This window comes from Channa argus, chromosome 3 (assembly GCF_033026475.1).
Source record: "Channa argus isolate prfri chromosome 3, Channa argus male v1.0, whole genome shotgun sequence".
Classification (NCBI taxonomy): domain Eukaryota; kingdom Metazoa; phylum Chordata; class Actinopteri; order Anabantiformes; family Channidae; genus Channa; species Channa argus.
In genome coordinates, this window is record NC_090199.1 from 28,247,501 (window position 1) to 28,273,170 (window position 25,670).

The 25,670-nt window shown below is 41.1% G+C and overlaps 1 protein-coding gene and 1 non-coding gene across 4 annotated transcripts in view; one reads left to right on the forward strand and one right to left on the reverse strand.

Annotated features, from left to right (window-relative positions):
- Positions 1-15,676, forward strand: part of LOC137124035 (E3 ubiquitin-protein ligase DTX4-like) — a 31,234-nt gene extending 15,558 nt beyond the window's left edge. For all 3 annotated transcript variants that reach the window (XM_067498636.1, XM_067498635.1, XM_067498634.1), the window contains exons 3-12: positions 1,933-2,147; positions 2,237-3,138; positions 10,755-10,816; positions 10,899-11,060; positions 11,178-11,239; positions 11,328-11,494; positions 11,582-11,735; positions 11,832-11,921; positions 12,027-12,125; positions 12,202-15,676. In XM_067498636.1, coding sequence (XP_067354737.1) covers positions 1,933-2,147; positions 2,237-3,138; positions 10,755-10,816; positions 10,899-11,060; positions 11,178-11,239; positions 11,328-11,494; positions 11,582-11,735; positions 11,832-11,921; positions 12,027-12,125; positions 12,202-12,333 — 2,045 coding nt within the window. In that variant the 3' untranslated portion in view covers positions 12,334-15,676. The remainder of the gene's footprint in view (positions 1-1,932; positions 2,148-2,236; positions 3,139-10,754; positions 10,817-10,898; positions 11,061-11,177; positions 11,240-11,327; positions 11,495-11,581; positions 11,736-11,831; positions 11,922-12,026; positions 12,126-12,201) is intronic.
- A 1,990-nt stretch (positions 15,677-17,666) lies between these two features.
- trnae-cuc (transfer RNA glutamic acid (anticodon CUC)) lies at positions 17,667-17,738 on the reverse strand. The gene has a single exon. It is a non-coding gene; the product is annotated as a tRNA-Glu (tRNA).
- Between the last annotated feature and the right edge of the window lie 7,932 nt (positions 17,739-25,670).

A 25,670-nucleotide genomic window follows, 5' to 3' on the forward strand; every position in this document is an offset into this window, starting at 1 on the left:
AAGTCTAGAGTCTGTAGTTTAGCAATGTCAGCTGGCATTCCCAAGAAATGTATTTCTTGATATATATAGTGATATATTCTTATATCACTAAATGGACACATAAAGTACAGTCTACTATACGTTGCAGTGCTAGCTGTCCAGATGAGCTCTGTTTGCAGTAGCAGCCTCAACAATCTCAGCACCTGGTCTAAGGGAAACTTGGCAGAATGTAATGTGCTCTCCCACTCTTCCCAATCCTAAACAAAACCAGCAAGACAAAGTATTCAAAAACATAGCAATTTATTATCTTCAGGGGTGAGCAATACCCAAAGCAACAAAAAAAAGCTCTAACAAAAACCCTAACTTGCTTCACTAAAACCAAACCAGTTTGTATAACCTCAAATGCAAAATGGAAAACTATGGAATGAAATTCACTAACAGGACTTCTCACTCTTACAGTAGCTACCCGGTGCTCTGTATACAGTGGGGTTATTTGTTAGGGGGGTCTTAACAAACACATTTTACTATCTAACAGAGCAGCTAACAGAATGCTGGGTTGGTTAGGTGTGGCAGAGGTGGAGATGGTGAGGCTGCTGTCATCTGGGGCATAAGAAGACTGCAGTCGTTTGTCCAATCCACTGGCAACAATTAATTCAATGCAATAGTTGAAGAAGAGAAGCCAGATTTTTTTTTCTGGTGATTTTAGCTGTTGTGGTTGTTGCCTTTACTGGTCTGCAGGCTACTGCTGTCATTCACGTAATTATGTTTGTTCAGTCTCTGAGACTGTAAAACCCTTATGATCCACTAATTCACCACCATTTAATGTAGACAAAAGACTGCACTATTTATCAAGTGCGTAGTTTTCCCAATACCACTGTTTTCCAGGGTACAAGTACTTATATTTTAGTACTGACCATTACAAGTACTAAACTGTTTTACTTTTATTATGAGTTGCTGGAAAGTAAAATCCCTCTTCAATTATCCTATTAACATTTTTCCAACTTCACCTACTTATGGAGGCTACTGTGTTATCATCTGTGTAGTATATGAGAAGTTTTACGAGGACAAGTGCAAGTACACAAAAGTGGTATTGGCACTGGAATATCGCTATATAAATTATGTAATTAAGTCTTCACCAATTTACTGGCTTTTCTTCTGTGACCTCGTTGTTGTGCAGCAGAAATGCTTATTTTTCACCGTTTTAGAAGGTACAGTAATTCAATTTCTTTATAAGAGTATATCTAAGTATGCTCCTAAAGGTACTTTAAATGTTGACTGTGCTTACAAATTAAGGGGGCATGGGACTGCAGTGGGGGCTCAGTTGCTAAGGCAGTCGTCCACAGACCACAGGGTCAGTGGTTCGATTCCCGGTCCCGGCTATATATGTGGGCAAGAAACTGAACCACCATCAGCCCTTTCCCATCCCCAGCTGTGCAGTACCGGTCCAAGCTTGGTAGAAATTGGGGAGGGTTGCTTCGGCAAGGGCATCCGGCCAAATCAACATGCAGTCCGCTTTGGGGACCCTGAACTCTCGGGATAAGCCGAAAGGACAAAACAAATGAATGAAATGGTGCAGTGGTTATCACTCCAGCCTCATAACACAAAGGTTATAATGTGGCTGGGCTCTTTCTGCATGGAGTTGCATGTTGTCTTCAGTTCCCCTTGCTCTGGGGATAAGAGTTCATCCCACACAGTAGACTCCAGGCCATTGAAACCCCTTAACAGGATAAGTTGTATAAGATAGTGTATTAGGCACCATTGAAGCAGCATCCCATGACCCAGACTCACTGAAAAGCTCTGGCATCAGTTCAGAAATATTTGCTTCTAAATGTTTTGGAGCGTAGCAGAGGAAGGGAGCTGAGTAGATTTTGAGTCTCATCCTTGCACTAATTTAAATTACATATTGTAGCTTTAACAAAGGCACATCCTTGTTTTTCCTTTTTTCCCCCCAAGGAACAATCCGTCCGGTGCGGAGGAGTTTTTATGACCCATCCTCGGCGCCGGGTCAGGGCTGGCAGTGGGAGTGGGAAAATGATGCTGGTACATGGACGGCGTACGACATGGAGGTGGCCATTGCCATCGAAAGTGCCCACAGCCGCCAACAGCCCTGCCTCGACCTGACCCCACTTGGCTTCTGCTACCTCATTGATTTTCAGAGCATGACACAGGTGTGTATCAGCTCTTTACATCTGTAATCGAATCAACCTGTCTTTTACCAAATGAGTGAACTTCAGACATGTTCTTTGTCCTCCTGCAGGTGAATAGACAGAGCCAGAGGTGTCGGAGGATCCAGAGGCGTGCTGACATTACCTACCCGTTAGTGTCTGGTCCTCTCCCCGTTCCCAAAGGAGGAGGTGTGGGGGGAGGTGGGGGGCTGACCGGAGCCTTGCTGGGTGTTGGAGTGTCCGGTGCCAGCACAGGGATCGGAAGCTCAGGCTACCCCAGTGGAGGCTTACCAACTACTGGACTGGGCCAGCCTTGTTCCTGTCAGCAGTGCATGCTGGTCCTTAGTGTGAAGACCAATACAGGTGGGGCAGGGGGTGGAGCAGCAGGGATACAGACTCTAGGAAGACGCTCATTAACCATGCAGCGGCCCAAGAACTTAGCACCAACTGCCTCTAAGCCTCTGAGTCCGTCTAAATCAGCTACTCTGGGTCGAGGACAGCAGCAGAACTCAAATTCCAACTCCAACTACTACCAGACGCTGCCACATGGTCTCGCAATCTCTAAAAATACCGCCTCTCCGAGAAGGAATGCCCAGCTCTTTGCTCAGTCATTGGCCGCGCTCACTGCTGGCACATTCTCTTTGGGCATCTCCTCGTCTTCCAACAGGCCGCCTCCCCCATCCCTCCCGCCTCCTCAACCTCCGTTATCCAACCCAACTCTGAATCCTCCATCCATTCCTCCCAAGCACTCCTCATCTTCAGCCAACGATTCCGTGCCAACTGCCACATTAATTACCCCTGCCAGCAGCGTGACCACACCCCCTTCTCCTGTGCCATCTCCATCGCCAGTGGTGATGAAACCACAGCGGGTGCCATCGTCCGCAGCAACAGTGTGCCATGCCCCATTGCCACAGAGATCAAGCTTAGCTGGGCTGAGCAGACCAGCATTACAGAGGATTGCTATGGCCCAATCCAGAGCACTCATAGCATCAGGGTGAGTGAATGACACATACATACATACCAGAACTTCTGAGTGGTTAAGAACACACACCAGTTTTAGTGGTAGTTACAGGGTAGTAAGGTGCCCTCCACAGAGGTGTACACTACTAACATAAAGTTAGGAATATTTGACTTTCAGGCGAAATTTCAGATTGCATCTAAAATGCACTATAACCTTTACAGGTGGACTTAAGTTGACCTTCTCTAAACACGCATGTCCAACTGTTGAATGTTAAGTACATATTGCATGACATGCTGTTCAATAAGAAGGTGATTAACTGCAAAGACCACAACGTGATCGACCAGTAAAGGTTCTCATTCAAGGACACTTTGCATTTAAAAAGTCCTCTTCATCATGCTGTTCACATTTTGACATCATGAGAACAAGACAACCCCTCTTTTTTGTTGTCGTATACCCACCACTGTTAGTTAGGGGCGACTGTGATGCAGGAAGGTAGAGCGGTTGTCCAACAATCTCACAGTTGTGGGTTCAATCCCTGGCTCCTCCGGTCACGTGTCGAAGTGTCCTTGAGCAAGACACTGAACCCCAACTTAGTTGCTCCCGGTGAGTGTTGGCCAGCTGCATAGCAGCTCCCCCATCGGTGTATGAATGTGTGTGTGATTGTGAGTGTGAATGGGTGAATAAGAAGCAGTGTAAAGCGCTTTGAGTGCCAATGGGTAGAAAAGCGCTATATAAGTGCAGACCATTTACCATTTACCATGTTAGCTTTTGTTTCAATAAAATTATTTGAGATGAATAAATTAGCTTTGCCTGCTTCTACCTAAATGCCCTATTGTCATAATAGTCTCTAAGCATGACTTTTTACATTATCCATAAATTTCACCCGAACATCCCAAACCTTTTGTGAGTGTTATAATTTTGGGTCAACATGCATATCAGCGTGTTGATGTCAATTTTTAAAATTCCTTTCAACGTGTGTACATCTGAACATGCATCTTTATATGTGTGCACAGACATATTTGCTAGGTGTAATGCTTGTTAGTGTTATGAGTCGTGTTGTTACTGACTGTGAGTCATGTGATGTTAGAGGTGCGAGTCCTCACACATTTTCACATTCCTGTTGGAAATTTCTTTTCCGTTAGTTGTTTGATTTTTATCCTTTTTGCTTTATGTCACTTAATTTAGTTAAGTAATACGTGACATGAGCAAAATGTATGAAATCCCTTATTACTTACTTTACATTCATAGGCAGCAGTTCTACCACAGTGAGATCTAGTGACCTTAAAACAGGAAACATTTATTTTAATCCATTTCAAGCAACTAAATACAAAGCAAGGTCGAGCTGAAAATATACAATGTTTAAACTTATTGTGAATTACAGTGTGTGTCTTTGTCAGTGTGGGCATGTTCGTGCTGTGGTGTATGTCTGAAGTCAGCAGTGCTTTCTGTGTGTTGTCCATCTGTGAAGATGCGTCTATAGAGTCGAGGGGGAGGTGTGAGAGAGGGCAGCTGTGCGAGTGTGCGGGCCACAGGTCAGCCGACCTTCCCTCTCTCTAAAACTATTTTATGAAGACAACACTGTGCAGAGGTCTGAGCAGAGTGACTCTGAGAGGGCTATATCAGGAGTGTGACTCTTCGGGAAGCCGTCCTCGTGAGACACCACATCGTTTAAAACATCATCCTTTCTTTGACGCCTTGGCAGTCTTCATGTTTACACTGCAAACAAAATCCAAGTAGGATGTTATAGTGTCAACCTACTGTTAGCTTCCCCTCACTTTACTTCTGTGACCATATGTTGTGTAACCTAAGCTCTTGTTCGATGGGTAAAGTGGAAACCGACAACTTGCAATACACCAGTTAAATTTACTTTCAATAAACTGCTGCCTCCACCACTCTCAGCCTGAACACACTTTTCTGTCCTTCTCTGGCTCTTTTTTTCCCCCATCTGCTCCTTAACTGCAGAAACTTTTGTAATCACGCTCTAGCCTTTCTCTTCTCTTTCATAATTTCATAACTTTCCATGATCTCATACAACAGTGATTAAAACCATTTCATCAAGCTTTCCCATGTGGTAGTTTAAAATGGTTGGGTGTTTTTCCACTTCTCTTGTATATATAAAAAAAAACTTTCCGTTCTACAGGAAATGGTGCATTTTCACGTTTCGTTCACCAACAGATATTGACCTTCGTTGTGAACCTAAGGTCAGATTGTTTTGAGATGTAGATTTTTTTTGTTGGTCTCCCGCCTCCTTTAGCCCTGTCATTTCTTCCCTGCCCCCTCCATTCCTTCCCTGGCTCCTCTCCTCTCTCTTCTCCTGTCCCGTCTCAGCGGTCTGGGCCCCTCAGAGCCCCATTGTTGGTCTCCACAGTAACCTTTGTTGGATTACCCAAGCCTGGGCCAGGCAGCACAATGCTTAGCCTCCTCTAGTTTTCACTTCTTTCTGCTCTCATCTACTTCCCCCTCTCTGTTCGGCTTTTTTTAAGATTCTATATTTACTTCCATATCTTCTCGGTGTTCCTTTATCATTCTTGCTGTTTTCATCTCTTTTGTTTCCTTTCAGTAGTTAGCACATTGGTTTTAAACAAACATATTTGCGCCAGTTAATAAAGGTGCTTTACGTCTAAGCCATTATTTGGAGAAGTATTATTGGATGGATATCTAAAGATCGGTGCCATGTGGGGGAAAAGCAGCATATTATTACTATTATTATTATTTATGTGAGTATTAGTAAAGGGGAGAGGTAGACAATGATAATGGTCCAGTCAGCATTGTTGCTACCCTTAAGTAGGGAGGGGTGTGTGTGTGCGTGTGTGTGTGTGTAGACAGTCTCAGACTCAGACAGTGCCTGAGACAAGGGTTGATGGGAATAGGGTGGGGGTGTAAGACAAAGAAACGAGTCAGCAAACTGTCAAAGATTGATCACAAAGTAGTGCAAGAAATAAGGCCACCACCAGACAGAGAGAGGGAGAGGGATGTGACACATACATTCACACAGACACAGACACACACACACACACACACACACACACACACACACACACACACACAGGCGCTTATATAAAGTGATGCCCGGCTGTGAAGGCATTTAACAAATACACGCGCACACACACTCAAACAGAAACAGTAAATATTGACAATCCTGACAGGAGATGTGAGGTGAAGAATGCAGGCTCTTACTCCCTCTCCAGTGGGGGATTATGGGAATGAGACAAAGGCAATGACGGACACACTGGTTTGCTTGGAGGACTGGGGCTGCACAGACAACATACTGAGGAAAAGCAAATAAGGCAAACGATTGCATGAGGAATCCATGAAGTCTGACTGAATATAGGAAAGTAATAAGAACAGAGGAGCAGAAAAGTGTTGACATATATTCACCAACAGGTTCCAGACTACAGATCTCTGGGATCATCATTTTAATCCTTTGTGGCCTTTAGAGGGAGCTGTAGCCACAGACAGGGAAATATATGTCTCTGTTGCTTTGTCACACATTCAGAGAAAATGCAAAATAAAACCCTAAATGAAACTGATTTGCTAGAATGTATGAGATGAAATGAAAAGAACTGCAGTTTTAAATTAAAAGTACACAGATAACGGAGTGGAAAAGTATGGAAATTGCTTTGCTATTATACGGTCAAGATGGTTTTTCCTTTTGTTTTTGGTTATAATATAAATCAAGTAATAAGTACAAAATTATATTTACATGATGTGTGACTATTTCCACATTTCAGTGCAATTATTACATTCAGTTTTATAAATGTGTAAAAAAAATATCAAACTGAAGCCTTTAAAAGTTCCTATTTAAGAACATGATAAAATGTTAACATCAACATAATTGTCCACATGGAAATGTATTACAACTAGCCTTATGAAACACAAATTGGGTGATAATACTTGTTGTCTATATTAGAATTATGTTTAAAAATGTGTGCTTTGACACTTATGTGGCATTGCACTTAAAATACTTGATTCCTCACAGCTTGTCTGTCTGTTGTTCTACAATATGAAATAATCTCTAAGACAGGGTTTCTTTCCCACAATATAGACATATTTTGTTTAGTGAGTTTCACTTGGATTGGTCTATGCTTCCAAAACTTTCACAACAATCTTTATTATTAATTAAATCTTTATTATTTATCGAGCAAATGAACATTCATTACCCATTTCTGCCTAAAATATTGCCTTATGTAACACATCCAGTAAAATCAAGTAACCGTCACTAAAGCCGAGGAAGTCTGCTTGAACAATCATATTGTAAGCTAATCTGTTATAAACTCTGTTTCTCCATAAGAATGTGTGTAATCCTGTGGGTGCAGCTTTTATGACTGTGTGACAATATGTGTGTGTGAAAATGTGTGGGAGTGTGTTATTGTCTTGTGTCTAAATCAGTCCAGCTGATGTCCATCTGGGCCCAAGGGAATAGGAGGAGGAGGAGGAGAGGGATGAGGGAGGGAAAGAGTGTGGGATGTGGTGGGAAGCAGGAGGAGGGTAGGAGGGCTGATTTGAGGTCATAGGGGGTCAAGAAACTGAAGTACCATTCAGGCCTTCTACCCCCAGTGGATCTTCAATTTTTATGTTTTGGTCTCAGACTCTTCATGGTCTCCATGCTGCATGCAGGAGAGTTTATAATTAAAGATTGAGTTCTATTTACCATAATGCTCAGTGGAAGCCATACTTGACTTCTCTGCATTGTTTTTAAAGCAATAAGCTTTTGTCTTTGAGGGTTAAAATGCAGACAGAGAGAGAAAGCGAGAGGGAGAGATATAGACTATTTGCTTACCTTACACCGAATGGATTGCCAGCATAGCATTGTTTGATTTGGCTAAGAGGTAAAAAATAAAGAGAACAGCCAAGGACCAAGTATGCAGCTCTGGGGTACTCCATAGGGGAAAATCCCTGTCCAGCATTATTATACAAGCTGGAACACATGGCCTCCTTTCAAATAAGAACATTTGTACTCGTTAAATTTAGATTGTGTGCAATAAGTGGGCACAAAGTTTGGAAAGTAGATGTTCAAAATTTTAACTTGATGAGTACTATATTATCAAAGGAGTGTGAGATAACGGCAAGCAGTTTATCATCAGGACATCAGTGGGGCATCTGTAAACGGTGTTAACAAGCTGCAAAAAGCTTATCCTGGATCATACTTGATACATACACTTCCTTCTCCCTTTGTCACGTCTCAAAATAAAGACTCTTGCTAACACAACAGCCTAACAATTATGTATCGATGCAGTGACAAAAAAATGATTAATCTGTGTCTGTATGAGATCACGGTCTTTGTCACTCGAGTAATCCAGCATACATCTTACATACTCATTTCTTCTCCGTCATGACCAGGCAACCTATTCATAACAGATACGGCTGTTGTCTGTTGTCATAAATAAACCTTTATGACAAGTTTAAAATCTTAAACTACTTGGAGTGCGTGTGACAGACGAGCATATGTGTCACAATGAGGCTCAGACTAATCTGATCAACGTAGATGGAAATATGTGATTAAGGTGTGATGGTGGCCACTGTCCGCTTTGTATTCTCAGTTTGGTTGTTGTGTAGCTGCTTGCAGAAGTAGTAAATTGTGTGTGTCCAGACACAAACATAAACACATTTGGTGAGTCACTCGCTCGTGCTTTGTCGTGCGTCGCTGAGTGGGGTTAAGTGAAAGCAGCTTACTGCACTCAGAGAAAGCCTGTTAATTTGAAACCGACAACAGATCCTTACCACTCTCTGTCCTTATGTAGACTGTAACCGTGTGTATGCTAGGCCGTAAGCGTGATAAGAGGTACATAATTGCTGCACCTTCGATAGCTCAGATGGTAGAGCGGAGGACTATAGTCAAAATCTCGGATCCTGCTGGAAGGAAGTCTCTTTTTTTTTTTTTTTTTTTAAGGTCCTTTTTATTGAGATTTGTCCTTTTTTGCTTTGTCCACAGTGAAGTGAAGTTTTTGTTGCTCCCTAGATTAAGAGTTGCTTATTTAACTGCGTTCATCGAAACACTGATTTAATCCAATTTAGAAAAGATATTTGAATTAACAGCAGATCTGTTGTCAGACACAGCTTGTGTGTTTCTCTGCAGCAATCACTTTACTACCTGTGTGTGTGTATGGTGTTGTTCTACAGTCTGCAGTGGGTCAACCTGCCACTGAGCCTCACCTGTACAGCCCTGCTGATGTTGTATGTTTGCCCACTTCCAAAGAAATTAAGGGTCTAACATTTTTTATCTTACTTTAGAATAAAAGTGTAGAGGCAACTGTACTGTAACTGGGATGGTGTTCTTAGGGTCAGTCAGCATTTTTCATCCTCCAACCACGGCGACTGGAGCTGATGCCAAAGAGCTCAGTTTTGCTCATTGGCAAACTTTCTGAGGGGCCTGTAGATGTAAATATTAAGTATTGTGTTACCAATGTTTTTTGGTGACTGTGGTCCCAACTGCCTTGAGGTCATTCACAAGCCCCTCCCATGTAGTTCTGCCTGCTCCCTCCCTTTTTTCATGATCGTCCTTACACCACCAGGCAAAATGTTGCATGGAGCTCGAGACCCAGAGCAGTTGCGGATTAGTTTGCAGTTCCTCCATTTGTGAATAATCACTGCAACAGTTGTCTCATTCTCACCAAGCTTCTTGCTGATGGTCTTGTAGCCCATTCCGGCCGTGATTCTGTGGACAGGTGTCTTATATACACGTAATATACACGTTGTCATTAGGAGTGACTTCTTAAATTGACAGGACTAATTAGTGTACTACATGAGCACATACCCAGTCTGTGGGAGCCAGAATTATTGTTGGTTGGTCGGTTGGTCGGTACTCACTCAAATGCATCTCAGTTTCTAACATTTGTAAAGTCTTTTTTTGGGGGGACTTTTGGTTGATATTCTGTCTCTATATGTTCAAATAAACCTATGATAGAAATTATAGACACTTCATTTCATTGGAAGTGGGCAAAATCAGCAGGGGATGCTAATGTCCTCACTGTATACAGCTGTCAGTTGAAGGAACTTATCATCACAGAGGGTTTATCCTGACCTTTCACCTTTCTTACATGAGCGAGATTTCTAAACACATAGACGGATCACTCTGATCAAAACCCTGGATTCTGTAAAAATCCTGCACTAACTGATGATCCAAGTCAGTGATGTGGTTGTGTTTTTCATTTAGAGATGATGATGACGATGATAGGCTTTGTGACGAAGCAGGTAATCCCCAGCAAGCAGCTGCATGACGTCCATCTCTTTGAGCTCACTGAGCAGATGGAAACTCGGCGGATTAGCTTTCATAAACACACACAGCCCAGCGTAGTCATTTGTCTGCTCCACAGCAGCCTTGCAAGACAAGGAGATGCAAACTTAGGAAAGATAGAGGAAGAAGGACACATTCATACAACATCGCAGAAACTTGTTTTTCCTCATTCGCATGTATTTTTATAGTTTCTTTAAAAAACTGATTTAATTGATACCATTTGTAGAGTCACTTCTTGTTGTCTTTGTGTGACTCTTGCTTGACTTAACTATTACTTCTGACTGTTGAGAATGACAGTCATGCGTTTGTCAAAGTAAGTATATGTTAAGTGGAGTAATTCCACTTTCTCTTGCCTGATCTGGCACTAAAAGGCAAAGTAGATGCATGGAAATTAACAGTTTTTCTTCTGTTGCAGTGTGCCCACTGTCCCAGTGAAGAACCTCAATGGATCCAGTCCAGTTCACCCAGCACTTGCCGGTAAAGACAAACTTACAATCAGCATAGATATAAAAAGTGGAATGAGAGGAGGAATCACATTTTTTCCTCTTTTGTATTTCAGGGATCACAGGAATCCTGATGAGTGCTGCTGCTCTGCCAGTATGTCTGACCAGGCCCCCTAAACTTGTGCTGCACCCTCCACCTGTGAGCAAGAGCGATATAAAACCAGTGCCAGGCTTTGGCCACTGCTGCAGAAAGACCACTAAGAAACAAGTTCGCAAGGGTAAGTGTAGACATGATCTTCGTCCTTGGAATGTCATTATTAAGTCATTTGAAATCATTCTACTTGCATTTCATCCAATCATTACCTCTTTCTCTTCCTGCTTCTCGCTGCCCGCAGGTAAAACTCCAGAAGAGGTGGTAAAGAAGTACCTGCAGAAAGTAAAAAGTCCACCAGAGGAGGTATTACTGCAATTCCTGGCTGTGTTTGACGGTGTTAATAGTAAAGAGACACAGGAACAGGATTTTCCCCTTTTCTTGTCTTCTGTAGGACTGTACCATCTGTATGGAGCCACTGGGGGGTCCATCTGGATACAAAGGTCCAGGCGTGGGACCCGTTTCCAGGGCAGAGTCAGTTGGACGACTAGCACAGTGTGGACACCAGTACCATTTCCAGTGTCTGGTGGCCATGTATAACAATGGTAACAAGGACGGCAGGTGGGTTTGAAACAAGACACCTCTCTCGTCATTCCCTCATCTTTCTGAAGAAAATAATCTCTGTAATGGATGTGTTTATGCTGTCAGTCTTCAGTGTCCCACCTGTAAAACCATATACGGCGTAAAGACAGGCAACCAACCAGCAGGGAAGATGGAGTACCACATCATCCCTCACTCTCTACCAGGGCATCCCGACTGCAAAACGATACGCATCATTTACAACATCCCACCAGGCATTCAGGTACTGGAAAAGAGCTGGCTGCCATAAGCACTGTAGAACCACTGTGATCAGCATGACGGCTCTGTAATATTAAATCCTCTGCTAATCTCCTTCCAGGGACCAGAGCATCCAAACCCAGGGAAGCCCTACACTGCCAGAGGCTTTCCTCGACACTGCTACCTCCCAGACAGCGAGAAAGGACGCAAGGTAAACACAGCACACATAGTTCCATATTTCATCCATTTTTAGTGTGGACAAATGTTCAGTGCATTTTTAAACTTCATTCTTGCCTTTACCCTAATGTGTCATCAGGTATTGAGACTGCTCCTGGTAGCATGGGACCGCAGATTGATCTTCTCAGTTGGCACTTCGAGCACTACAGGAGAGTCTGACACAGTCATCTGGAATGAGGTACAGCTCAAAAACATAGGGCCGTAACTATAGTGTGTGAAACTAAAAGACTTAAAAGAATATCTTTCCTTTTAAGGTCCACCATAAGACCGAATTTGGTTCCAACCTGACGGGCCATGGCTTCCCTGACCCTGGACACCTCGACAATGTTCTGGAAGAGCTCCGAGCACAGGGCATCACAGAGGACGATGTACTTGTGGAAAAGTGAAAGGACACACGACCAGCAGAGAGGGAGGTGATAACAGTGAGAAGTCAGTGAAAGGTCGAAGTGACAGAAGGAGAAAAAGAAGGCTGAAAAAGACTCTCTCTGCCAGCACTTAAGAGGGGTGCGAGAAGACGGTTCGGTTTGCGGAGGCAACCACGTCTCAAAAGTCCTTCTTTAAAGCTTTACAGTTTACACACAAAGAGATGGGGGAAGTCCGAGGGAGCAGCAGCCCATTGGAAAATGCAATGCAGAGGAGGAGGTGGGAGAGGGGGACACATCGCTCCTGGTTTCAGCTATTTCATAGCTGGGTACTTATTTAAATGTGAGAATAAACCCGTACTAATATTTAGGAAAGAAACAAGTTGACTTTACTGAAAGAAAGAGTAACATGCAAATGGTAAAACGTTAGAGCAGTCCAAAAATCAAGGCAGAGAAAGGACAAAGAGCGGAGGACATTGCAGTGGGGGAGGGGGCGGGAGGGAGGAGACATAGAACGATGGAGCAGAAAGAGAGAAAGATGGAGTACGAATGTAGCTTAGGATAGAAGTATAGTGAAATTAACTTGTATGGTACAGTTTGGGTACTTTAGTTACAAAACAAAGAAACCAAGAGCGATGAAAGACGGACAGATTGAGTTTGCTTTGTCCCAACCACCTGTCTGTCTGTGGCTCAAAGTGTGGTGCTTCTGCTCCCTCTTGTGGCTTTCCTGACAACCTACTGGAACAAAATGTCACGATGAGTTTTTCCACCTGTGGTACTTTTTTTATCATAACTATAATCCTCATTTATCGTTCATTCCATGCTTTACCTCTTACTTTTGACTTGGTGGGTTTTATATTCCTAGTTTGATATGTTTATGTGTGGAATTACAAAAGACCAAACCAAGGCCCTGTGATTTAGGGGCTACTTGGAGTCTTACTATTGAGCCACTGTGGTACAAGTTAACCGTAGCTACACAGGTACCAGTATTTACATTATTATGTTTATTTTATCTTCTTGAGTTCTTGAGATGGTTTTCCTTGGTTATAGATGCCAGTGAAGGCTTCACTTGTACTTAGCACTGAGGATCTGCCTCAAGGCCTCAGTGATTTGAGTTGTAGTTGAATGAGTTCCACCTGTCCGTGCTAAAGGCAAAGAGAAATGATCCATTTGGCAAGGCTGGTCTCAGATCCAGAAAGCCCCTCAGATTGGGCACTGGGTTGGACGGTGGGGACGGATGGATGGAGAGGACAAAAGAAGCAGAGTTGAAAAAAGTGGTTGTCACACAGTCTGCGTATCAATGGTCCCACTAAGGGAAAAAGAAATAAGACTTTAATTAAACTTGGTATTTGGTGGCAGACTGTCAGTTCTTTTTAGTGCATATGAACAAATCACTAAAGTTGCAGCACATTGTACTGGCAAAATACATATCACCTCATTAATTAGGCCTATATTTATATGCATTTAAATTTCCCTCTTATGTGTATGTGAATTATTTCAGTTTCAGACTAACAGGAAATGGGGGGGGGGGGGGGTGAATTTGCTCCTGATGGTCTGTCATCAGGAAAGAGTTAATTGTAATGCGTCAGGATCAGGCCTTTTCGAGCTGCTATTGTCAGTCAGTTAGGCTTTAGTGCTCTACGTTTTGTTCATGACCCTGTACGGATCCATTTTCAGGACAACAAATCATGAATAGTTTTATGTTTAGCCTGAGTAGTAAAAAGCAGAGCGTGTGCAAAAACTATTTTATCATGGGTCCTAATCATTAAGGTGATGATTATTCTAAATTTGACAACACTGATAACAAGTCTCCTCTTCTTTGTTCCCCACCTCTAACTCGCTGCCCAGTCTCTGAGTTGGGTCTGTAAATGACCCCATTATTTTACAAGACCCGTGTGTGTGGGTGGGAATGAGTGTCTGTGTACTGTGTATACTAGCAACATGCTCCCATTTTATGGTATTATTTGGGTACTTTATCTGAATGCCATCATCCTTTGACTCTGATGATGATTATGACAGTGATGATAATCCCTGTATGGTACGCAACGTCTTCATTGTTTATTTTTATTTTTTATAAGAAATGTAGTTACACATTTGCTTCTTAATCTTTAATAGATTTTTCGTTTACACTATCATAGAGTAAATTGCCTTTTTTTTTATTTTGTACATTTATGTTGTATTAATTATACCTTATTTCAATTGTTACCATTGGTTTACAAATACAATATTGTTAAGAGTCTTTTTTTCATTTGTGTACAGACATTAAGCTGATTGGCATCTTTTCTTTGGAAAAGGAATTTGATGGTAGACTTTTATCTGAGTGTGATGTTATAAATTTCATATGCAAGTCAAACCCTTGGACACTTGCGAGGTAAAGAATATTTTCTTTTTCTACATATCATTTGTTTTGCTACTGTTCTGCACTGAGCCTTAATCTGCCTACTGGAGCTCTCAACATGAGTGACGGTGGAAGTGTCCATGGCAAATTTGTTGATATCCACCCTCTTTTAGCAGCAGAGAGGTTCAAGTGATGATAGTTTGAAAACTTGTGATTTTTTTTTTTTTTTTTTTTTTTTTCTTTTTAATCACAGTTGTAGTACTGAGGTAGAATATGGCCACAAAAAACACTTCTGACTTTAAACTCACAATGAGAAAAAAGTCACAATTCTTTGTTTTTATTCAGATTTCTGAGTTTAGGTTTAGAATTGTGGAAGGAAAAAGTTAGAACCCCCATTTTTATTTTTGGTCTACGGTCTACAAACACTGCACTTGAGAAAACCGAGTTTTAACATCACTTACTTGATTTTTCATTTGTCTTTTTGCTATTAAAAGAAATGCTTTGATTTTTGGGAAACGAACAAAAAATGAAAACAAATGTCATTACTAGATTTGTTAGCTATCTTGACTTGCTGAATCAGGTGAATTGGATCTGGTTTGACCATGATTATGTTATTTTGGGGTTAAAAGTGTTGTAGTCCCTGTATAGCAAACCTTTGTCCTTATTATTATAAACCATAAACATCTTTGGAGGATAAAGCTGGTTGACAACAAAGCTTTGATTCATGATGTGCACCGTCTGCTATATAGTTCACATACCTTCAGCTACGACCAGTAAATCAACATTTCAGGTTTGTCTATTCTTTAAATGTGTATGTCTTCATCGCTCCTGAAGGCAATATCTTCGATATCTTCTAAGAGTTTTCCTTCATTGGAATAATGTTGTCACTAAGAGAAGGGGAGGACAGAGATGATTATAGATGCTGGTACGGGAGAGAAAGCATCTAAACGTGATAAGAAAAGCAGTGTAAATATTGCTACATAATTGCTGGAGTATGAATGATTAATAAAAAAATAAATAAAATAGGAATGAAGCTTACTTGTTAATGTATTCTGTGGTAGACAGGCAACATTATAGCTGAGTCAAAGGAAGCTGAGTCTTTATAGTGAACTCCCACTTTTCTCACAACATACGCATTGAGCCATGTCAACAAGAGGTTGTGCTTGAGATCATGGAACAAAGAATGGCACCGCTGACATTACACAGGCATCTTGTGTAAAGATGTACTGAAAACATTCATACTCAGGTCAGATGCAGGTTTCAATTTTCCATATATAGTTCATTCAGGCCGTTACACGGTGGCAAAGAGACTATATTGTTTATTTCTATTATATATGAGAGAATATTGTCCACCACAGACTGGTAAAGCTTCTGATACTCTTTTACAAAGTAACTTTGGAGCAGCAGTGGTGTCCGGCTCAGCAAGACAACATGCTCCTGGACACCAGCAGGGCTTAGATTATAGGTGGAGACCTGGACTTGGGGGAGGTCAGCAGAACCAGTTCAGGCTTGGGGATGGGGATGATGTCTTGGACCTGCAGTAATTTAGTAGAAGTGGTTGACAGCTGGGGTGATCAAGTCAAACCCAGGACCTAGGGAAGTCAGGAGCAGTGCTTAAAAGCTGAGGCCTGGACCTGTAGAAGGTCCAACTAAGCACGTGGTTGATATTGGAGAGACATCGGGCTGAGACACAATTTTAAAACAACTGATTCAACTGACTACATATAGATACATAAAGTCATGGCCACAAATATCTGATACAAGTGCCAGAAGCAGCATAGCAAACCCAAAACATCTTTAAACCTCCACCACGTTTGAATGTAGGGATTGTGTTCTTTTTTTTTTTTGAAGGCCTCATTTCTTTTTCTCTAAACAGTGCCATGATGTCCTTTACTAAAAAGCTCTACTTTTGTCTCATATCTCCACAGTATGTTCTCCCAGAAGGATTGTGATTTTGTCACATAATTTTTGGCAAACTCCAGCCTTTGTGTCAGAAGTGGTGTCCTCCTGGGTCTCTTACCATAGCGTCTCTTTTCATTCAGATGGCGAGCTGACACTGTTGTACCCTGTGTCTGCAGATCAGCTTGAATTTGTTTGGAAGTTAATCAGGGTTCTTTAACCACTATTCGAACAATCCCTGGTTGTAAATTTTAATAAAGTTTGCTCTTCCATCCACTTCCGGGGAGGTTAGCTACAGTACACTTTAAGCCTCTTGATGATATTACGAACAGTGGACACAGGAACATTAAGATGTCTAGTGATGGACTTGTAGCCTTGAGATTGTTTATGTTTTTCTACAATTCCCCCTCTTTACACTAATTTCTTATCTCCATGCTCAGTGTGACACACATCACAAAGGTTGAGTCAACTTTTCTCCATTTTAACTGGTTGCAAGTCTGATTACTATATTGCCCACACGTATTACTTGCCACAGGTGTGGGGTTTGTAAAAGCAGGGATGCACATTCAGCTTATTTCTTTTACCTACTCATCAATAAATGCAAAAATAATTGTGTGATTATTAAGGTGTGGGAAGCTGCCTGTCGAGTTCCTGCTTTAGACTGGCATATTTTACTGCGGTAAAATAAAAGTAGGTATATTGCAGTACAGAAATAAATGAATTACATGTTTTGTATGCATGTAATGTTAATGTTTTGCTGATGCATATATTTAGTTTTATTTCTACATAGGTTCATATATGAACAAATTTACATTTGATATCCTGCTTCACTTGGTAGCTGCAGCCATGTTTGTTTTCGAATTATCCCTGCACTCACTATCCCTCAACTATCTCCCAGCTTCTAATTGACTGAACACACCTGATCCAGGTAATCAGCAGTGGATAGTGCAGTTTCTTTATACCAACTGTGAGTGATACAGAGAAATAATAATAATGAAGAAAAACTATAGAGGAATAAAACAAAGTGTACAATAAACAGTTGTGGTATGCTCTTACATTACCAATAGAAACATAATGGGGAAAAAGAAAAAAAAAAAAATAATAATAATCAAAAGCGGAGTTCCCTGACCGGGAATCGAACCCGGGCCGCGGCGGTGAGAGCGCCGAATCCTAACCACTAGACCACCAGGGACTGGTACGTTCATGTTTCTAAGTATTCTCTTATTCTAAAGAATCTGACCAGGACCAATAAACAGCTTAATTAGTTTCTCATGTAGGCAAACATTTGAAACTGTCTAGCTGGTTTTCAAACTGGACTGGAGCGCCCCCAGTTCTTAACGTCAGAGCTCAGTGGACAAGGAGAGACGACAATTACCGTTTTTATTCCTTAGAACTTTAATATCCAAATTAAACGAGATTAAAACATAAATAGACACACGCATAGCTCTATTGAGTATTGCTCAATTAGCTTTTTTTGTATTGTATCATATGGCTGAATTTCACTTTATAAATGCACATAGGCTTTGTCCCATTAAGAAAGAAGTCAGAAATACACAGACACCCCCTGTAAAACCCACATGTCATGACAGGAACCTATTTAATATCACTTTATACTTTAAAATATGTCCATATCATCTTTAAAGTGATACATTTGTAGATAGACAGTCACTTTACAACACGGCCAAAAGTGTGTTTCCTCCTGACTTGGCTGGTCTTTTCCCACCAGATGGTGATAGAGTAGCACCAAATCCCCCCAGATAGAGCTGGTTGAGCCATCAGTCCCATCTTTCAGGAGCTTGTAGACCCATGCCACACTGCAGAGAGCAACCCTAAACTTACTGTAGTCTTGGCTGAATTATTCTAACAACCCAACCTCCCGTGAGCTGGCATCAACAAAAGAAAATGAGATTCAGTAATGTACAGATGCCAAAAACAATGTGACAGGGTTATGTTATACATTTTGATCTTAGTGGTGGTGTGTGTCAGCTGCACTCGATTAGTGGAGGACGCAGAAAAAAGAAAGGGGAAATGAGACGGCTAGTCTTCTTATCTTTAGAATGTGCAAGTAATGTGATCAATTTTTTCCAAAAAACAATTTCAAATGTTGACTCCTCACACCTTTTTTTTTTTTGAAGCCTTGTGACATCACAACTGTATGTCTATGCCGCTGAAAGAGTCTAGTCTGGCATTCACGTAGTGAATTAGGCTGTGGGGAGCACAAACAGAGGAAGAGTGGACAGGACAGAGTCCCACTTCTGCTCAGTTAGTTTCATATCAAGGCTGTCCCCCCATATGTTTTTATTCACCTCAGGAAGTTTTGAGGAGACTGACTTAAGGAAGGACTACAGAACTGAAAGGAATCTTTCTTCGTTCATCCAAAACAGGAGTTTTTGCACATTTGCTGCCTGATAGCAGTGTCTAAGATTTGGGAGGGCAAAGCCCTCAAGATCCTTGGGGGACTGTAAATAATTAACCATTTGCTGCCATTATACAGAAATTTAGATATCATCTTGTCTAACTTGTTAAAGAATAGTATGGCTAACGGAACTGGGACCTGTTGAAACTCTTAGGGAATCCTTGGGAGGACCACTATCTTAACTAAGTTTATTCGACCCACCATTGATAGAGGCAGTGGTGACCAGCGATCAGTCTTTCTCAATCTTGTCCACCAGTGGCAGAGTGGAAGTTAACTCGAAACAAGTTTGAGAAGGAGGCAGTAACACTCTGCCCAGTTCAATGGTACTAAGGTATGTGTAATGCTTTAATGGGAGTAAAGTTCACTCTTTTGATCATTCTAGTTTATTTTAAATGTGCTCAGCGTGGCAAAGCTGGAGATGTTACCGGCAGGTTACCTGCACAATAAAAAGTGGCTACTAACCACGTTCTCACCCTACAGCGTTAGATAATGATGCACTTTTATATGTCTATTGGCGTATCATATTGACGCCACGGGACCTTTTTGCATTACTATTAGACGCTTCGGGGGAGCCACTATTCGATGCCAGGGGCACGACTTTATATACTGCCATGACAAAACAGGTGGCTTTCAACAAAAAAGGGTTTTTATTTACCCCAAAATATGAAACCGCAAGTTACAAAACATTAACATATCAGGTGCATTAAAAGGGGTCAACAAAACCAAACTGGACTCAACTGAATTTAAAAGAATTACCTCTAAAGTAACATAGTAACACAATCAAAATAACCCCAAGTAACTAACCCACGGACTGAACACAGGGGGAAACTTATGTAACGGCTAATCAGACCATTGAAGACACACAAGGGGGAACTGAATAACAAAACTCAGAATTAACAAAATATAACAATAAAGCTAACAGATGCAAATAATTCTACTGCTATGCAAAGCAACGATATCAAATAACTAAGAAATCAAAAATCCTAGCCCCAAGCCACCAACCCCCAGCGATTATGAGTCTCACAGATAGATACAACTTTATTCATCCCTGAAGGGAAATTCCAATGTCCAGTAAATCATAAACAAATTTTACATTTCACTCATCATCAATGAAATAGTATTAAAATGTAATTATTTTTACAGAATAAAAAGTACATAATTAAAATAAGCAGTGAAAGGATGAGAGGGAGAGGGTGTCTGCTATTGTTGATTATAGCGCTCAGTTTGTTGTGTGTGGATCTGTCCACGACCGTTTTAATGGATCCAGTCTCCTACCAAGCACTGAGCTGGGTTTTTTAACCAGCTTATCCATTTGCTTGGTGTTTTGTCTTTAATCATACCATCCTCCCCAGTATGCTGCTGCAGAGAATAGTGAACTGGTCACCACAATGTGGAAAATATGCTAAGCATCTCAGCACACGCATCAAAGGACCTCAGTGTCTGAAGGGAGAACGTGTGGCTCTGCCTCTTCTTCTGAGCTGTGTTTAAAGTCCACTGCGTTGAGTGTGAACAGAAAAGGTGCTAAAACAGTTCCCTATAGAGCTGCTCCTGATCAGCTCCCTAGCCTGACATCCAAAGATCACTCTGTCAGGTAGTCTGTTATCCAGGAGGTCAAGAAGTGGACTATCCCGTACCCTCCATCTTGTCTCTCAGCAAGTGGGGCTGGAATGGTTAAAGAAACTCAAAAAGTCAAAAAAACGCTACATTACCTCCTGGGCCTGCTCATGCCTGGGTTTACTCCTTGAAAAGTAGAAAAGATTTGTATATCAAAGGTGTATCCCAATCTATAATGTGTTTTTATGAATCGTGAAAATGTGATGTGTAGCTTTTAACTGAATGTCACCTAAATAAATCAACTTTGAAAAAGTTGATTTCTGAGCAAATTACTCACAGGGGAACATGGAAAAAGTAACCACAGACGGCTTCACACAGATAAAAAGTTATTTCCTGTGGCATGCAATGTATTAGGCTTCTGTCAATGCAGATTCTTGTGTTTTTTTAGCAGGTTGCAGCTGCACCAGGCCACAAAGGCCAAGTATCCCACCCCACTGGTTATGAAATACTGTAAACTTTAGCAAGAGATAAGTTTCTTTTTTTTTTTCCAAACTTTGATCTTCTCAACAAAGTACAAATACCAGGTTGTGTAGCAGTGGTAGGGTGAATGTGGGCTAGTTTGCAAGCAGCAACACCACCTACAGATTACACAGCACCCTGCAAGTCCCGTTAGCATGGGAACCACACATGTGAAAGCATCACAGATGAGTTTACAAAAAGATCATGTAATGTCCTCAGTGCGAGCATTGAGGAAAGTGAATATGTTTCTGCATTGTTACTGGCTGTATGCTGTTTTGCACTGTGTTCTATAGTGTTTTACTTCTGGTACATTTATTAGTGGCTTAAAAGTTGATTTGTGTGGGAATGTGGTGAGAATGTGAGTGACTGTGGCTTTGTATAATGTCCACACAATGCCTCATGTGCCTGACACATGTGGGAATGTGTCAGCTAGTAAGAGTAGTCATTGCTGGATGTTGTGAAATCCCACAAACCAAACACACACACACACACACACACACACACAAAGCGTTGTTAGGTCGGTTTTCTGTTAACAGGAAGTATCAATCAACAGTCTGCCCTCAGTACTTATGTGGATCACATATCATATAACCTATAACCACAACCGGCTATAGAGCCACTTAAAGTTGTGGTTGTGTGCTGTACATAAGTCAGATTTTACTGGTAGCAGAGCACAAGGAACTAACTAACACAAGCTTTTTCTGTTGTTAGACACATAAAACAGCCTGTGGTACTGACCTTACCCTTCAGAAAAAAAACCTGAAAGATTCATCAGCATTTTAGATAAAAAAAATCATTCCAAAATTCTTTTCAGGGCACTGAGGTCTGTGTGCAAATAATCACATCTAACCTAATGTTGCAGTAATCACCACTGTGCTGCCTAGAATGTATTCACAGAGAGGTTTAAGTACAGCCTCCATATTACAGGGTTAGTTTGATCATGGTGTTACTACTAATCCACCTCTTGAAAACAATGTCCATATCGATATAAAATTAATGTGTAACTCAGTGTAACCTGAAACCTGCAGGTGGTTATGATGATTTTTTAATTAATTGTGGACAAAAAAACTGTTTCTATTATTTTAATGCAATCTCATGTCAGTAATTATATATAATTTCATGGACATGTGTGTATCTGTTAATTGATTGGTCTGTCTGTTATATAAATGGATATTACATAATTCAATGTGGTTGGAAAATATGTTTCATACAATTTAGAATTGAATTAATATAAGTTGGTTTGGTGATTTCAATGACGATGCCTTTACTGTGCTTAGTTACATAAGGACCCGCGCTGAAAATACCCCCATTAACATCCAGACCATCCCTAACAGGAAACCCCGGACGACCATGGAGGTCCAGGCCCTACTGAAGGAACATAAATCAGGTGACAGCTTTAACCAGCTATAACTTGAAAAAAGGCATCGTGCAGGAAAAAACTGCATACAAGGTAAAGATTAAAAATCACTTCACTAATAAAGATCCAACAGTGTGGCAGGGCATTCAGCAGATTACGAAATACCGAGACAGTTGTGAACCACCCACAAACACCTCCTTGGCTGAGAAGGTCAACCATTTCTATGTCTGCTTTGAAAAACAAGTGACGGATAATAAAACTATTGCCCCCCTGCAAACACAGGCTCCAAGGTCAGGTGAGTTGCCCACCAACTCGCAGAAGTCTTACCTAAATAATTTATTTTAAATTACGTGGGCTGATGAAATCCACTTGATCATTATAGAAAAGTTCAGTAAAAGTACTCACAAAAGAAAGCTGCCATTAAACATCACATGCTGATGCAGGACATTGCATCTGCATCTGTGTCCTACCAACCTGTACAATGCTTTGTTGTTGCTTTTTTGTTGTTTTGTTGTTGCTTTTCTTGTTTTGTTGTTGCTCTTTGTTGTTGTTTTGTTGTTGCTCACTTTCAGGATGGTCAGATTGTAATTTGGGAACATGTGTTTTTAAGCATCTCACCTCTCTGTGTACGCACATGTTGCCTGTCCCCATCAGCCAGTGTTTAACAGTGAGGAAAACATAAATATAGAGCAGATTAACAGGAGTGGGGGATGTTTTAGATTTATTGGACATTTACTGTAAGGACATTTACTGCCATAACGGGACACTTTTGGAGAAAACTGTGCCATTTGACTGATGTTGATGTTAATATTGTACTCACATTTCAGCTGAATGTGCCAATGCATGTCAGACTACATCTGTGTTCTTACTGGAGCTGAATATATGTCATGATATTTAAAAAAAAAAAAAACAAGAGTGCAAAAAAGCGACTATTTACCATTTATTTACCATGAGCTTCACAATGCAAATTAATCCTAATAATACAAATGGTAGACAAACAGCTATGTGGCTCCTCTGTGTCCCTCTGTTTGTTCCACGAGCAGTAGTATTTTGTGGACATCCAGCAAATGTTGGGTTGGGATCAGACTCTGAGAGACAGAAAAAAGGAGACATGAGACCAAAAGCTGCTTTAGTAGTGGTGCTGAGATAAACAAAAACCGAGAGACATACACAGCCAGACAACCATTCACACCATGAGTCACCAATTAAGCTAACAGGAAACTGGAGTACGTGGATGAAATCATTGCAAACACAGGAAGAACATGCAAACTCCACACTGAAAGGCCACAATCGGTCTGGGATGAAAACCCACAACGCACGCATGTGTACACACACACAGCTAGTTTGTGCTACATATACAGTTTATTGTATATAAAACTTTAACTAAAATGAAATCAGAGAACTTCAGTCAAAAATCCTTTTGAAATTTTTAATAACACAAGGAGCTAAAGTATACTCCCTTTGAAACATTTGTTAATTTAATGTTTTGCAGGTAGGGCTGGGTGATAAAACAGTCATGATCGCAAAACTACTTTTCCTCGATAGAAATATAGGTTGACGCCCTAAGCTCTCTGCGGTTTGCAACAGTCGTCACCAGGGTACGTGACAATGTTTAGGCTGATGAAATGTGAACACTAGTATGTCAGGAGTGGAAACGAGTTAATATAGAAAATGACAACAGAACAGAACAAACCACAGGGCTCAAATGATGAACTCAGTTGAAAAAAACGTACTGAGGAATTCAGTAGCATGGAGATATTTTGGCTATTCAAAGTCTAACAACACCCAGACTAGAGTGCATTGCACAGCATGTTCCCACAAAGACAGGTAATATCAATAATCTTTTATTAAACCATATAAAGCCGCGCCATCCGAGCATACACAGGCCAAGACTTAACAGTTCAAGTGCAGGTGTCTCCACTAATCAACCAGCACACAACCACAGACCATAGTGTCCACGTTCTTCAGCACCATGCTGTTTGTTAATACCTACTTTACTTATTTGGAACTGACTCCTGTAAAATTTGAAACCGTTAATTTGTCATTAAATTTGAGACATAAAATAAATAATATTAAAACTATAATTAAACTTATATCATTTCATCACACTTAAGAGTAAAAAGGAATTTTACTTTTTATTTATACCATGATATACATCAATAAATAAATTTGAGTGATAAAATGTTTTTTTGCCCTAGTTACAGGTATGAACAAAACCAAATTATTAAAACCAAATGCTGACGTTTGTTTCTGAGAACTGTAGTTTTCTGTATCCTAATGATTGTTTGGATTTGTTCAAATCATATAGATTTCAATATCTTTCACCAACAGAAGTGACACATTTCTCAAGTCTCCATATGCTCACCCAGAACAGTCAGCACAAAGGTCTGTTGTGAATCGTTTCCATCAATGATGTGGCCATGATAGATTCCACTGTCACTGATGTTGAGGGATCGGATGATGAGAGACCCAGTCCTTTCATCCAGCTCAAATTTCTCTATCCCATCTTTCCTGATCCACTGTAGTTTCCCATTCTCAAAGTGGATGATCGTATCTTTCGTTGGACCATAAACCCAGTAGACCTCAGAGTTCCTATGTAGTTCAGAGATACCAGTGTTCAGAGTGATGTTGTCTCCAATCTTTGCTATCAGTGATTTAGTTTCACTCAGTCCACCTGCTGCAGCCGCTCCAACTGGGAAAGAGAGAGGGGAAAAAAAAGAGAGGCAGCGTGAGAGAGGCGGAGTTAAACAGGGAGCCATGTTTTGTTTGTCCCACTACAAAATGTAGAAGCTGCCATTTGTTTCCATTTTCATTGTTATATCCAGCACCAAGAGTAAAAGCAACATCAGACCAATTCTCACCAAAAAGCATAAACACTTTGTGAAGTAACTGAAAAAGACCTGCAAGACTTTGACAGTCCAGAAAACAGTGAAAAATGGTTTCTGTTTACCTACAGCGGGACAGTGTTTGGACACACTGATTCATTTTTGATTGCACATAGTTAACAGCCAGCGCTTCCTCTCCAAAGCAGATCACCTGGTCTCTTGTTCACTGGTGCCTTATAGAAGACCCTCCACACTGGTCTACAATCAGCACCCAGTCACCCTGTCTCTCCACACAGTAGCCCATCTCCTTCCAGCAAATAAAGGACTGATCTGGTGTCAGTATAACAGTTCTGTTATGTCCTCATGAAGTCATGTTGGTCTATGATTAGACCAAGTTCTGGAAAAGGGTTAGTCCATCAGGGGTCTCCAAACGGGCGGGATACATTTACATTT